Source organism: Pangasianodon hypophthalmus, chromosome 3 (genome assembly GCF_027358585.1).
Source record: "Pangasianodon hypophthalmus isolate fPanHyp1 chromosome 3, fPanHyp1.pri, whole genome shotgun sequence".
Classification (NCBI taxonomy): domain Eukaryota; kingdom Metazoa; phylum Chordata; class Actinopteri; order Siluriformes; family Pangasiidae; genus Pangasianodon; species Pangasianodon hypophthalmus.
Window position 1 is genome coordinate 14,907,921 of NC_069712.1, and position 15,141 is coordinate 14,923,061.

The 15,141-nt window shown below is 38.9% G+C and overlaps 1 protein-coding gene across 10 annotated transcripts in view; it reads right to left on the reverse strand.

The window, feature by feature from the left end:
* Nucleotides 1-15,141, reverse strand: part of LOC113537600 (regulating synaptic membrane exocytosis protein 1) — a 75,223-nt gene that overhangs the window by 37,639 nt on the left and 22,443 nt on the right. For 8 of the 10 annotated variants that reach the window (XM_053232475.1, XM_053232477.1, XM_026932173.3 and 5 more), the window contains exons 3-4: nt 9,206-9,419; nt 7,441-7,455 (exon numbers count right to left, since the gene is read on the reverse strand). In XM_053232475.1, coding sequence (XP_053088450.1) covers nt 7,441-7,455; nt 9,206-9,419 — 229 coding nt within the window. Of the gene's footprint in view, nt 1-7,440; nt 7,456-9,205; nt 9,420-10,397; nt 10,493-15,141 lie in introns of those variants that run through there. The other 2 variants (XM_053232482.1, XM_053232476.1) reach the window with 2 other exon arrangements.

Sequence of the window (15,141 nt, forward strand, 5' to 3'; positions counted from 1 at the left end):
GATTTATATGCCCATAAAACATGGACACTGTCCATATTCTCTGTGGGGAGACCTGATGAGAGTCATGGCAGGCCAGGTCTTGTTTTCTTAGGCATTAGCAGTTCTCTCCATCTCCCTCCCCCATATCCACACTCTGTCCCTGCTGATTCCTTCAGAAGGAGGCGACACAAACAGACCTTGGCACATCCCATATTTGCCCTCTTTTTTCCACTCCTCTCCTCCTCCAGATTGCTTTTGATTAAAGTGTTAGGGAAATTGGGAGGGGGCATAAACATGGCTATATTTATCCAAGCAGCCACGTAGCCAGCACCATCAGGAGCTGCAAACAATTCCCCAGCTCACTACACAGCTACGGTGGGTAAAGACATCCTCTGTCCCCCATGAACACAATGCCCAACAACCGTACTTACATACACACACCTACACATACACAAACACACACAGCCTTCTGGTGCTGATGCCTGTGCCAACCAAACACACTCTGTGGTTATAGCGGGATAACAGAGTGTTCACATATGCCACCTGCTACCATAACTCCTGTCCTACTTTCTTCTTTCTCACTCGCAGAACACAGAAACTCACCTAAAATATACAAGATCATCTTTTACCCTATTAAAACCTATTAAAACAATCAATCACATTTCACATTTATTTGGCGTAATATTAACAGAAAACCGAGAAAATAATCTACAGGAAAGAATGAAATAGCGTCATCTAACTCTGATGCCTGGTGTCCTATAGGTGAAGGGATGTAGAGATGATATTGACATGGTGTGCTAGTGAACAGGAAGATCAGGATAGAAGAGACAGGTCATCGCCATGGACTGCAGAAAAGCATTATGCCCTGATTGAACAGGCTTGGAGTGGCTCCAAACTAATCTAAAGTAAATCAGCAGCAGAATCTCCAGCTGTCAGATACAGACCCAAACCCTTCCTGCACGGATTAGACCAGTCCCACCACCAGCATACTGCACACCACTCTAGAGCAGTGTGTGATTGTGAATGTACAGCATACTGTATAACATCCCAGAATATCTATTTGTTCACATTAACATACTATATTGCATCACCATTACATTATAATTTAAAATTAGATATATGACATGACCTTTGCTTATTCAAGTAACTAATCCAGGTCTGACATGAGGCCAAAAAACTTTCATTCTAATCTGGCACACTAGTGTGGATATTACTTCAAAGGTCTTTAACTAACCTCTAAAGGCAATTTGTTATACGCTTTCAAGCCATCTCAGGGGAGAAAAGACAGCACCATTAGCCATTTCTAGGTGCAAAATCTAGGACACAGTCTACTGCGTGTGTTTGTGTATACGTATATGTGTGACGTGGTGGTAATTGAACGAAAATAATGATTAATCTTCATCCATTTTTAATAGGAATGTATATAAGGGCATTACTTTGCAGGTAAGTTATTACATGTATGAACTATGCTGTACAGTGTAAAAGCTCTGACGTTTATGAGTGAATTTGCTGTACACTTTCTGTGCACCAGATTAGAGTAAGCTCGTGCTTACTCTAAAATATTCACAGAGTGCTTTTGCAAAGCGGCCTTTATTTGAACGCATAAAGAAGTTGAAATCAAAACGCAGCCATGATTCACTGGGGCTGTAATGCAGTCTATGGCTAGAACATATATTAGCCAAAATTTCATAATCAAAGCAATAAATTGCAGTAAATGTACAAATGCTGATGAGCCACAATAACTAGTGACAGCTAGAGAGAGTGGGAGCAACTTATTCATGATCCAGAAGGCCAGAGCAAGCAAAGGAGCAGGAAAAATGAGTAGTGTCAGATCTAACCCTGTAGGATACATATTGAATAGTCGGGCTGTAGTGATGGGCAAATTGTCAGATTAATTATCTTAAAAGCTTCCTATGAAAATGTGTAGATGGACTAATAATTGTAACTGAGTTAATGATATGAAGTTGCATAATGCATACCATATATATATATATATTTCCTTTGTAGCTCTAACTTCCTTTACTTCTAAATAAATAAGTACAATTCTGAACCAATGCAATGTGACTTATATAGAATTAAGGATAATCTTGACAAATTTTAAATTTAATTCTAAATCACAAACTGTATGTTCCAGTTTCATATCAGATCATATAACAATAAAATGTATAATTTGTTGTGTATGTACAGTATGTTTCTGTAATATATGCTACAGACATATCCTGGATTACTTTGAATCACTTTTTTCCCTCTCTCTTTTCCCTCAAAAAAAAAAAAAAAGATGTATTTACACATTTATTTCCAAGCCACCTCCTATGGGGATAAGTCTATTTTTATATTTGCACTGAGAATAAAAACACATCTGATTCTGTCTGTTGTGACACAAAAAAGCTAGATAATTACAGACAGTTAGTGTTAAAGCAGATATAGAGACAGAGGATAAAAGAGAATAAAAACAATCTCAGGCTCCACTTTATTAATTCACTCTAGTGTAATTACTCTACTAATTCACTTGAGCAAATATAGGTTTAGTAGTTGAGGGGTTGAAAGAGGAAAGAATTTGCTCCTACCCAAAAGTGAGAACTTTTAGAGTACTTTTTAGAAGTTGCCTTTAATGCAAAGCAATAGCAGGTACAAACCACAGGTATCAGAACAGAATCAAATGATCATCGGCTGCAGTCTAAAGACACACCTCTAAAGTACAAATATATATGTATATACCTGGCATACATACATACATACATATATATATATATATATATATATATATATATATATATATATATATATATATGCATATATATGCGTGTGTGTGTGTGTGTGTGTGCGTATATAGAATTTCCAGAATGTCTTGTACATGCATCAGGCGATAGTATCTCTCTCTTTTTCACACACACACACACATACACACAGGATTTTAACACACGACACATGTCCCAGACCCCTCACGGCTCGGCATCTCCCTTTTCTGGTGTTTTAAATAGCATAAGAACAGAACAAAATAAGGAAGAATGGTAACTCAATGCCCAGTTATAAAAGGGATATGGCAACATATGCCAGATTTCATAGACAGTCAAATAAAAAATAACTAGGTAAGGTGATTTTACTGCCATACAGCTCTATACCTCCACACAAATATTTTTTACAGTTTTTTTCTATGAGTGGAGAAAGTTCTAAGGTCCGTTTTCTGGTTAACCTCATGTCCCTCGTGCCCTCTTTGCAACCCTTGAGTGAGCAATACACTTCTCTTTCTCTAGCCTGGGAGATGAGGAAGATCAAAAATATCCTCCCTCTTTTGTGCTGCTTTTTAACTGTGCTCTTTCAAGACAGTGACATGGGCTTCTCAAGGGTTAAGAACTCTAACGTCTGCTCTTTTCCAGCACTGCCATCGTGTTCTTGGGCTGCCAGAACATGCCGCCTCCATCATTGCACTTCTGCGTTCATCAAGATGTGGAACTGAGAACAGTGTATAAATAGTGAGGGTCCCGAAGAGCAGTTTTTATGTAAGATTATATAAGATCATTATCAAAGCCACTGTCTCATTCTTTAACTTAGTGACATAGTTTTAAAGCATCTGTGGACAGCCATATTGTCACGGGCAAAAAAGAGAAGGGACCACTGAGGGAAAGAAAACTACTTATAGTATATCAAACTAATCTTCTCCATAACATGAGTAGTTATATTCTACGCTCTGTATTCTGACTTGCTGTTTTTGGCATCTCTGGCTGCAGTGAGTGATGGAGCAATGCCTGTAAGTTTGTCATAAATCAGCCAGCTTCTGCAACTCTTTAATATCATTTCATTTCCATTGCTTGTTGAGACGGAGCCAGGCGGAGTTGGGCTCCGCTATTGGTGTTGTCAACTGCAGCCAAACAGGTGAGATAAATGGAGTGACAGGAGAAGTGTGGAGCGGAAGAAGAGGCTGGACGGAGGGCACACTCGCCACCTCTGACAGCTTGACGTATGGGGGCAGCAGCGGGCAGAGCTGGCTCCATAACTCAGCATGTTATAAATCCCGGATAAGGATGAAAGACTGCCACAAAAGAGATTACTGTCCATTTGCCCTAATGAGCCAGTATATCAGTGCCTGGAGACACTCGCCCCCTGACCGCCTTCACAAACACTCACTCACTCACCCCTCATATACTGAGCATTTCAATTGTTAAATACCAGATCAATAGTATAAATAATTTATCGCAGGTCTCTGCTGATGTTACAAAACTCCAGCTCTCACTGTTTTCTCACCAAGACATGCATCTTGTACTTGACAAGGCATCTGTAGATCAATACCATGAGAAGTTTAGCCTGGCTCCTTTTCCAAACATTGGATTTGCTCTGAATTAAGCAGATCAATAGACCCTATGAATAAGGTGCGCACATGCTTTATACAGTTCCTCAATCAGCCATGCATGAGCGTATGCATTTCATTGTGCTCTGCATCTCCCTGAGGATTTGGGCTAACAACAAAAACAATGACTTCCACCTGCCCAAGGCCCCTTACCTGCAGTGCTCAGTCTCAACACTAGTCTGCACTGTATCACATGTTGCTCTTCTATATAAATAAGCTCCCTGGACAAAAAATTAGGCATCTGTGTCATTTCTTTGCTAATACTTGGAATCATCATCCCTCACATTAAGGCAAGACATTACAGGTGAATAGGAAACATTTTTGTAAAACAATAGCTAGCAAAATAAATAATTGCTAATATTCTTGCAATTATTTTTTGTACTGGAACTGGAAAAAAAATGTACATTTATTTGTGCAAATGAGGCTTTGTCTAATTAAATATGTATATATTTTCATTAATATATTTACATTTAAATTTATATTTAATGTGTATATATTTACTTAATAAAACCAAAAATATAGTCTTTGGATGACCTTAGAATTAAATATGTATGTGACTGTGAAGATGCTCTCAGCCGAAATATTTTTACAGAACAGTATTCTCTGTTAAATATCAATATAATTTATTTATTGTTTAATTCTATTGTTCAGAAATCACCATAAGCATTCAAAAACATTTTTTGTCATTTATTCTATTTAAAGTCTAAAATAAATCCAGCAATTATCAACAATGTGGGACATTCCTCTGTAATATGCTTCTGCTTGGGGACTGTAATGAACATGTGAAATTTAAAGAATGCAGAAAATCTAAAAACTGGTTCTGAATATAGAAAAAAAAACCAGATTTTAAATATATAATGCAATTGCATGTCTTTCCACTCTAGTTAGTGTGGTTTATAAGGTTTATAAAGGGAATTGACATGTACATCATAATAACAATAACACCTCTGTAAACTGACATATTCACTCACCATACACTTTATTAGGAACACCTGTACAACTGCGCATTCATGCAGTTATCTAATCGTGGCAGCAGTGCAATGCAAAACATCATGCAGATACTTTGAGTGAGCAACAGTTTTGTGGGTGGAAATGCCTTGTTGATGAGAGAGATCAAAGGAGAATGACCAGATTGATTTGAGCTGACAGGAAGTCTACAGTAACTCAAATAAGCACTCTTTACATCCGTGGTGATCAGAAAAGCACCTCAGCATCCACAACACATCAAACCTTGAGGTGGATGGTCCACAACAGCAGAAGACCACATTGTGTTCCACTCCTGTCAGCCAAGAACAGGAATCTGAGGCTATCATGGGCACAGGCTCACCCAGACGAGACAGTTGAAGATTAGAAAAAAAAATCACCTGGTCTTTTTCCAGTCTTCAACTGTCCAGTTTGGGTGAGTCTGTGCAGTTGCATGAATGTGCAGTTGTACAGGTGTTCCTAATAAAGTGGACAGTGAGTGTATATCCAGAAACATACTTTTCAGGGATATATGGTGTGTGATAAAATTGTGCCAACTGGGCAGATCTTAAACCTTCATCAAAGTTGCAAAGTTTCAGATAATGCGGGGGTCACGAGTGGCCAAGAACAGTGAAATAAACATTTGAGTTATAGAATTTTATTACTACAGTTTAAGAGAATGTATTATAGAAAAAAAGATTGACGTGACCAAAATTGCAATTTCTACCTGTAATGTCTTGCCTTAAAAACAGCGCCAGTCTTGTAAGATAAGGATACCATTAGTGTATTGAGAATCCCGTCAATTTTAGCCCACTCTCCACTGACTAGAGTTCATGGGTGACTATTTTGGTGTTCAGCTTGCTGTTCCAAATAATTCCACAAGTTTTCTATGGCCTTGAGGTCCAGTGAGGCCAGCCAAAGTGTCCCAGTGTTCCATTATGCTTGTCAAACAAGTCACACAAATTTGGCCCTGTGCAACCTACTGCTGTCATCCTGGAACACGGAAGTGCCAGTGTTGTATTCTGCTTGGACATGAAACAAGAAAAGGCAAACCTCAGAGTTTGGTCAACAACTGACCCTCCAGTTTAATGCTTTTAAGTTTTAAATTACATTTGTCCAGGTGTGCAACCTACTGACATTGTAAAATTAGGTGCTGCTATTTGTGGATGCAACACTTTTTTTTGTCTGGGGAGCTTATTACAGAAACAGCACATATCAGCAAACTCTATAAAAGAATACTGTCTTTCACAGTTATTTCCTCTGCCACGTACTATGTAAGTGCAGAGACAGAAACAGACAATCTCGCAGGTCCCAGTCAATGAAACGTCCACAAAACCAGATGCAAACGCAGAGGGAACAAATCAATACTAATCATTTCACGACGTTGCCCTCAGAGGAAATGAAACATCGTCCTGTGTTTTCCCATGTCATCAATATTCTGCCATAAAAAATACACAGCACAAATCCAACCCATCTGACTGACGTGTGAAATGGATCTATGAAAAGCAAAGGACTGAAATAGCAAGAGGAGGCAGATGTACCCAAGGGTGTGAAACTGGACTTCAAAAAATATAGCAGCACTGAAAGAGAAACACTTGCCTGAAGAAGAAAACAGATATTAGTAAGATGTCTGATAATCACTGAGATAATGAGAGGTAAATTGTATTTACAGGGTATTATCTGCTGTGCTGAAGAATTCTGATTAACAAATGCAGTTTCCCAGGAGTGAGCAAGGTACACATACTTTACAGTAAGACAGAAACAGGCCATGTACTAGCGCAAAGACATTACTCTAACTAAGAGACAGTGAGAGAAATATTCTTACTCAGTGGGATATAAATTTTTTTTTGGTTTATATAATTCTACACAATAGCCCATGTGGAAGTTGAAGACCAAAGTGATTAGAAACCTGCATACTATTTGGTGTGTATTTATCCTGTCTTTCAAGATGAGAGATTGAGTTAGACATGAGGGAGTTAGGAGACAGTCTGGTTAGCAAACTGTAAAAACAGTTTTAAACACCAAGGGTGGATCTTCACATTGCAACAATTAAAAGGCAATATGACAATGGATACTATCTTAATTAAAACAGGTTTGGTAATTAGTGTATGAATTTCACACTGAGAATATAAAGGTAAAAAGTTGCTAACCACCTTATCTTCCTTCTTCTCCGGTGTTGCCAATGCAGCAAATAAGTTCCGGTTGCGGGGGGGTGGGGTTGTGGGGGGGTGTTCCATGGGGGAAAGAGAAAGAAGGGAAATCAGAGTAAATGAATATTAGCAGTGTAAATGAACATATTTTACATAATATACAGTAGAAAACCTTGACTAATTCAAAAATGCATCTTGTTAAGAGTAAACCACTGAAGTAATGTTTTTTCATCATGAGTAAACAATTAAGTCAATTAAAACTAAAGAGCTTTTTGACAACCATCAATCATCTTTCCATCACTACCAAGACTTTGATTGTTTTTTTGTGAGCTGATCAGACAAATAAATTTGAAGGTATTTTGCCACTGACAACACACTGCAAGAATGTGCAATTTTGCAACTGAGAATTTTACAATAAACAATTCCCTATGGTAATGAAAGACAGTTCATGGGTCAATAAAGATGAAAATATTTGGCTCGACTTAGTCAATCTCATTTCATATCCTCCAAGACAGGGACGAATGAATACACACAGTGAAATGCAAATACAAATAGTATTACAGAGTTGTACACATCACACATCATAATCTGTGCCATTGCCCCCTCTTTCGCACAAACATATACACAAGAACAAAAAAACACACATGGCCACACCACTCTGTTGTTTTAGGTTAGATCTCTAAGCGACTGTGTCTGCTAACTGCAGGCCTGTTGTCCATTGCAACCCCCAGCGATGGAGCTATTAAGTGCATTTCATTGCTGTTAGCTACTGTTTCCTACTATACAGTCCATCACACTGAGTAGGTGCAGCTCTCTATGTTTAACCTTCAGGCGTCCAGCGACTCCATTATCAAGCCGGCAACTCTCATTAATAGCACATGCCAGGACGACAAGAGACACTGGGAATGCGCCTTACAGCAAACTAACCTTCAGGCTGCTCCCATCCATAAGCAGGATGCATGCTATCATCCCAGATCACATTAAGGGCTCCTTACTCTATATCACCACAGACAAGGACAGCTGAACATTAAAAAATCAACCGTCACTGTATTAACGCGTTCTCAATAAACTACCTACCTATTTTAAACTAGCTCTGAAAGACATATTAAAATTCATACTTTTACTTGGCTTTTATTAATTACACCTAACCCTTCTTGCACTCCAATCCCAGTTACTGTAAACAAATATCACCCATTGGTGAGCTAATCCCATAGTTCAAAGCTGTCTGTTTTGTTGACTTACAACACTGGGCTCATTATGGAAGCACACTAATTAAGGCTTTGGATTTAGGGACAGAATCTTTAGGGAATAAAAAGGTAAGAAGGTAAATATCATGCTCTGGGAGGGAGCCACTGTTTCTGGGGTTTCCCTGCCAGTGGCACTGAAACCCCCGTAGAGATGACGCGTCAGCCAGGGCCACCCATCAAGGGCATGCAGTGACCCCCTGGTGACCAAGGCCCTCATCTCCTCAGACTAATGCCTAATTAACCTTTCCGCCTGGCTCACACTTCTTCCCTCTCCTGTGCTTAAATGTCCTCACATCAGTGGGTAAGACACAGGTAGTGGATAAACCCTACACAGGTGTAAGCAGAAACAAGCGAGCAACAAGAGCACAGCTTCAAAACACAGACAGAAATATGACATGCAGTTTGGAGATTGAACATGTTGGATAAACAGATACAGAGATTCAATCAACAGCTAGGAAAGTGCAAACAAAGCATTTCAGCTCCATCCAGCAGAAGGACCAGTAGAAACTGAGGATACTCACACTGTTGGAGCGCAGAGAGACCCTTCCTCCACAGCGAGCACAGAACTTGGTCTGGCAGTAGGAACAGAGGTTCCCACAGCCATCGGCAAACTTGGTCTTGTGGCAAATGCCACAGGTCGGTGCATCATCCTTGTGCTGGCCCTGCTGCCTCTGCTGAGGCTCCTGCGCTATCCGTCGCACCTGCTCCTTATAGCTGGCAAACTGCTGGTGCATACTGAGGAGAGGAGAGGAGAGGAGAAACAGAAAAGTAGGCAAAGAGAGGGAGGAGACAAAACGAAACAAGAGGACAGGTGTGCAGGGAAGTGGGAAGGAGAAAGAAGTACAGGAGATGAGAAGAGACAAGATGAAAATGAAGGAGATGAAAAAAGAAAGAGAAAAGGAGGACACAAAGACAAGAATAGACAGAGTGAAAATTCAGCAATTAGAGAAAATATCCAGTTTTCCAGAAAACTTAGGGATGCACATTTATATAAACACTCAGTTCAACTTTAGTCCTACTGAAATTTTAGAATCCTTGCCTTATAATAAGTACTGATTTACTGGATCTACACTTCAGCATTCATTCATTCATTACACAAGTAGTTAAGCCAACCTTTGAGTTAAGTTTATTCCTGGGAAGGAAATCTTTTACTATCTTGATCAAGAGAAGCTCAGAGTTAAATATGTTCCAGTCAAAGGGATGTGATCCAGTTGTCATGCTGGAAAAAAGAAGCTGCTAATGCTCATACATTAGTGCTGATGGAGCTGATGAGCTGACAGATTGGTGCTGAGGTTGAAGGAAATGTGAGATTTTAGAGGACAGGCCCGATACAACAATCTCCAGTGAAAAATCAATAGAACATGGTGACGCCACTGAACCGTGTTCCTCACAGCTCTTTTCCTTCCTCTTTTCTCCACTATGCCTCTCTGCCTCTCACCCACACGCACACAGACACACACACACAGACACACACACACACACACACACTCCAAAACCTTACATTTCTGATGACACTGAAGGAACACACTACTCACCAGGATTGCAGCAATATTCACCTTTCTGTCATTTAAATAATTGAAAATAATATTACAGTGTCAAATTAAATTAAAGGAATCTACAAAATCACTAAAATTAGAGCAATATTGACAATACTGGCAACCAATCCACAAATTTTATCAGCAATACAGCTCATCAGAGTCGAACTTTACTTACACTGGGTCTGTCTTCATCACAGATTCCTCATTATCTTAAATAATCCATACAGAGCGTTTACTAAAGGTAAGACAGAAACGTTTGCCAAGCCATGCAGTACTGCCCCAGAGAGAGGAAGAGAAATCATTCACATCAAACCCCACCACTCCACTCCTCCTTTAGACCTCCACTCCTCCTTTACACCTCACACTGCTTTTCCTCTCTGGTCCATGCCCCCAGCCAGCACTGCCTGCAGGTCAAAAGTCATAAAAAGGGCAACTAACAGTGATGTCACTTGCTCACTGTCAGGTGCTGCTCAGGTGTTGAAAGACTAGAAACCATGCTGATATTTTTATGTGTAGTTAACAAATAACATTAATGATTGAGTTACTAAAAAATGCACAAATGCTACCATAAATGTTAACAGAACAACACAGTCTGGAAAACAAAGAGATAAGCATCATGTCTTCTACTAAAAAGGACATGGGGAAGCTCTCTGTACTCTCTACAGGAAATGATTTTCAGGAAACAAAGCCAGGCGCACCACAATTAAGACTGCACAGACAACGCATGGTTTCCTAACTGAAACCGAAGGTTATACAAAAGTGTACACACAATATCCATTTCCCCATTACACTTAACTCCCTCTATATTCTGTCTCTCTCACACTCTTTATTCTCTTTATGTCTCTATCTCTGTCTGCCCCCCCTTAACCAAGAATAAAAATAACCCTTTTGTGAAATGCAAATCAGGCCCAGTGTCTACAAGACTTGGCAAGCAAATCGCACAGGAATACTGCATTAGCATAGAACTTGGCGTAATTAAGGTATGCAGAAGGCCTAATTAGCGTGGCAAAGAGGAGGAACGTGAAGGAGAGTCGGCCTGGAGATGAGCGACATAAGACGGGTTTTTCTCTCCCTGACTTAACAGCAGGTGATTTCTGAGGCGACTAAAGCCCAAGCAATTTTACATTAGAGGGCATTCTGATAATACAGTTTCAAGTTAGTTTTAATATTTATAGATTTTTAAAAATATTTTTGAAAACCTCAAAATTAATAGATATGGAGATCCAATGAAACAGTGTATGTGTGAAAAATCTTGAGGAAAGCCTTCCCAGAAGAGTAGAGGTTATTATAAGAGCAAAGTTGGACTACACCTGGAATGGGATGTTCGACATGCATATATGGGTGTGATGCCGTCAAATGCTTATCATTTTTAAAATATTAATATGTAAAAATATAGAAACTATACTGTAATTCCACTCTTACTTCTCAGTTATCCTGTTCATTAAACGGTCATTAAAATTCTAAAACATCATGCTTAAATTTCCTGAAAGCTGCTTTCTGACAATGGCTATTCCCAAACATGTCTGATTAATGGTGGGCGGGGTTTAAATAGCATCTGCCTACAAGGGCAACTACTTGTACTTAGTGTACTTATCCTCATACATACAGCACTAAAAGGTCAGATTCCAGTCATGTCTTGGATGATCCACTAGATATGAGACAGATGGAAAATTGTGTGCATTTTTTTGACCCAACTGCTCCTTTAAGCAGGTGTCAGCCAGCACTGATGCAAATGCATATAGAGGCTGGAGCATAAGGTATAACCTACATGGCATACACGGTGCTCTCAGAGAAGCGGGCTTAGATTTGACCTACATGCAGGAACATGCAGCAGACTCCCACTGTTCCCAACACAGGTGTAAATTCACCCTTTCTGTTTTACATCCGTTGAGAATACAAGAACATCGGCTAGATCATACGATGCAGTCTGTGAGGCTTAACATAAATTCAACATGATTTACATTTGATGCTGGGACATAAGATATTAATGGACTTCCAATATTTTGTAGGTTATGCTGAAGCCACTACTTTATTTCACTAGTCTTTCTCAATATATCCAGACACATAGGGCACAGCAACCCATTTCATAAAGCCACTTTCTACTCAACGATTTCCTCTTCATGCTGTAGCAGCCAACTAATGATAAAGTCTTTCCCTGCTTGCAGGAGGTTGACCTATATAAGTAAGTGCTCCTCTGGGGTGAATACTTCATCTGCTCACAGAAAAGCAACAGGTCTGAACTACAGCAAGCCTAGGCTCATCCCACACTGTCTAACAAATCCACTGGGCCAGACCAATCTAGTTATAGCTGAAGTGCTCAAGTGCTCTTCCTTCTGCAGTGTTCAGGTCTCCTAGCAATATTGAGAATATGAACATGAAGGATTTCTTTGATAATTTTATTGCTAAAGAAGCGATTTACCATGTTCTCGCCCTCTTTTTACCGCAAAATAGAACACTTTAGACTGAATGCAATCAAATATAACTAAAATCTCTTCCAAACTTAATTTACACAGATTTCTCTTAAGCTTGTGGTATAAGAATTTACACTGAATTTCCATGTTCCATTTACAACATCAGTGTAATTCGCATGCAGTGTCTTTTCTGTTCCTGAGCGAATCCATCTAAGTGTTCCCAGGCAATACTTGCCACTTTCATAACTGAAACTCACAGGGGTATGCAACTAAAATTACTAAAGGTCCAGTTACATAAAATTATTTGCTTACAAAGTTCCAGATAACAGACAACGGTTACCTTTTGATGCAATAATGACTAGTTTATAGAGACGTAGCTACAGGACAGCCCAGGCTTTTGAGGGGACCGCTGAAGGCCGAAACTAATGCTGCATTCATGATAAGCGGTAATTTGCAATTTGTAATAAGTGGAGAAAAAAACAAGGATGCCTCCATGAAAGGGTCAATGTTATAGACTTAAGCAACCACTGTACATGTATATTAATTAATCTACAGCCAATACTGCTGTAAACTAATTTAAAAGTAGAGAAGGGCTACTTTACACACATTCACTGACCACTTTATTAGGAAAACCTGTACACTTACAGTTATCTAATCAGCCAATCATGTGGCTGCAAAAAAAATCATGCAGATACAGGTCAAGAGCTTCAGGAGTGGAAACTATTATGTGGTCTTCTGCTGTTGTAGCCCATCCACCCCTAAGTTTGAAGTGTTCTGTGTTACTATAGACTTCTTGTCAGCTCAAATCAGTCTGGTCATTCTCCTCTGATCTCTCTCATCATCGACGCGTTTCCACCCACAAAAATGTTTCTCACTCAATGTTTTTTGTTTTTTTTGTACCGTTCTATGTAAACTCTAGAGACTGTTACGCATGAAATTCCCAGGAGATCAGCAGTTTCTGAAATACTCAAACCAGCCTTTGTGGCACCAACAACCATGCCACTGTTAAGGTCACACAGATCACACTTTTTCCCCCATTCTGATGTTTGATGTGAACTGAAGCTCACACCTGTATCTGCATGATTTTTTTGCATTGTGCTGCTGCTACATGATTGGCTGATTGGGTCACTGCATAAATGAGCAGGTGTACAGGTGTTCCTATTAAAGTGGATGGTGAGTGTGTGTGTGTGTGTGTGTGTGTGTGTATATATATATATATATATATATATATATATATATATATATATATATATATATGTGTGTGTGTGTGTATATATAAACATACATTTTAATTTCATTGAATTTCATCATTTTAAATTATCATTATTTTTTTTAAATATTATGTTTATTCTATTAAGAAGTGATTAACAAGGTCAAACATTATTTTACCACAGTGACTAATACTGTTGATACCAGAGCTAATCTTGCCTATGTTTGCTTTTTAAACTCCTTCAGGCTTAGTGCTTCCTATCAAGTGGGAATAAACACATATGTTTTTTATAATTATTCAGTAATTTATAAAATGTATTCCAGTAATTTATTTTTTTTAAATGGAGCTAAATATATAATATATATATTATGTAATGAGGTTACATGCACCATCCTAGCAGTAACAGGTTTTTCAAATATCTGGAGGTTCACCTAATAATAAGCTCTTTAAATTCATAGGCTAGTTTACACATGGAAAGCATGTTAAACTCAATAAAAAAATCGAGATTTTCTCCCTAAAACTAGCCACAGATTGTGAAATCTAGATGAAGTCGGGGAAAAAAGGAAACGGTCCCTCTCAGTGGGGTCAGATTTCATAACTCACACTGTTATTTGGAAAGAGATGTTTCAAAGTATGTGGAAATTCATCAAATAATAATGTAAAATGTGTCAAGAAAGCATCAGGGAAAAATATCACTCTCTGTCAACATAGAAATTAAGCTTTTCTCCAGGAGAGGTAGCCAAACACTTAACTGATCTCTAAAGGTGGACATTTTACAATAATAATAATAGAATGAGAGTTGTTGCTGTTGTTGTTGAATTTGACATTTCATGCTTCCTTTGGAATAAGAAAGCATAATAACGAGCTTAAAAGAAAATGCATTAGAGTGAAGCCGAGGAAGAAAGGAGCATCAGACACATTCCTGTCTGAGTAGGAAGACCTCAGGCAACCTGCTCTTCCCCCACAACCAGCAAAACTGAGGAACAGTAACTAATGATAAAACTACATGTTTTATCCAACAGTCTACAACAGTAAGATAGTTTTCATAAGGTATGCTCAAAATTAAAGCATCCTGACCCGAATAAAAAACATTACTTTTAAAAAACATAAATAACTAAAGCTAATAAAAGCCTATACATCCAAAACACCAACTTACAATCATTAGTGAGTTAAAGAAGCCCCCTGCCCACCTTTCACTTAGTTCATGCTTAATACTATCTGGATTCTAACAGGAGTCTAGAGGATCCAGGCCCTGCAAGAGTCCCTGGGACTGCCTTCAACCGATGTTCACCGTGCCA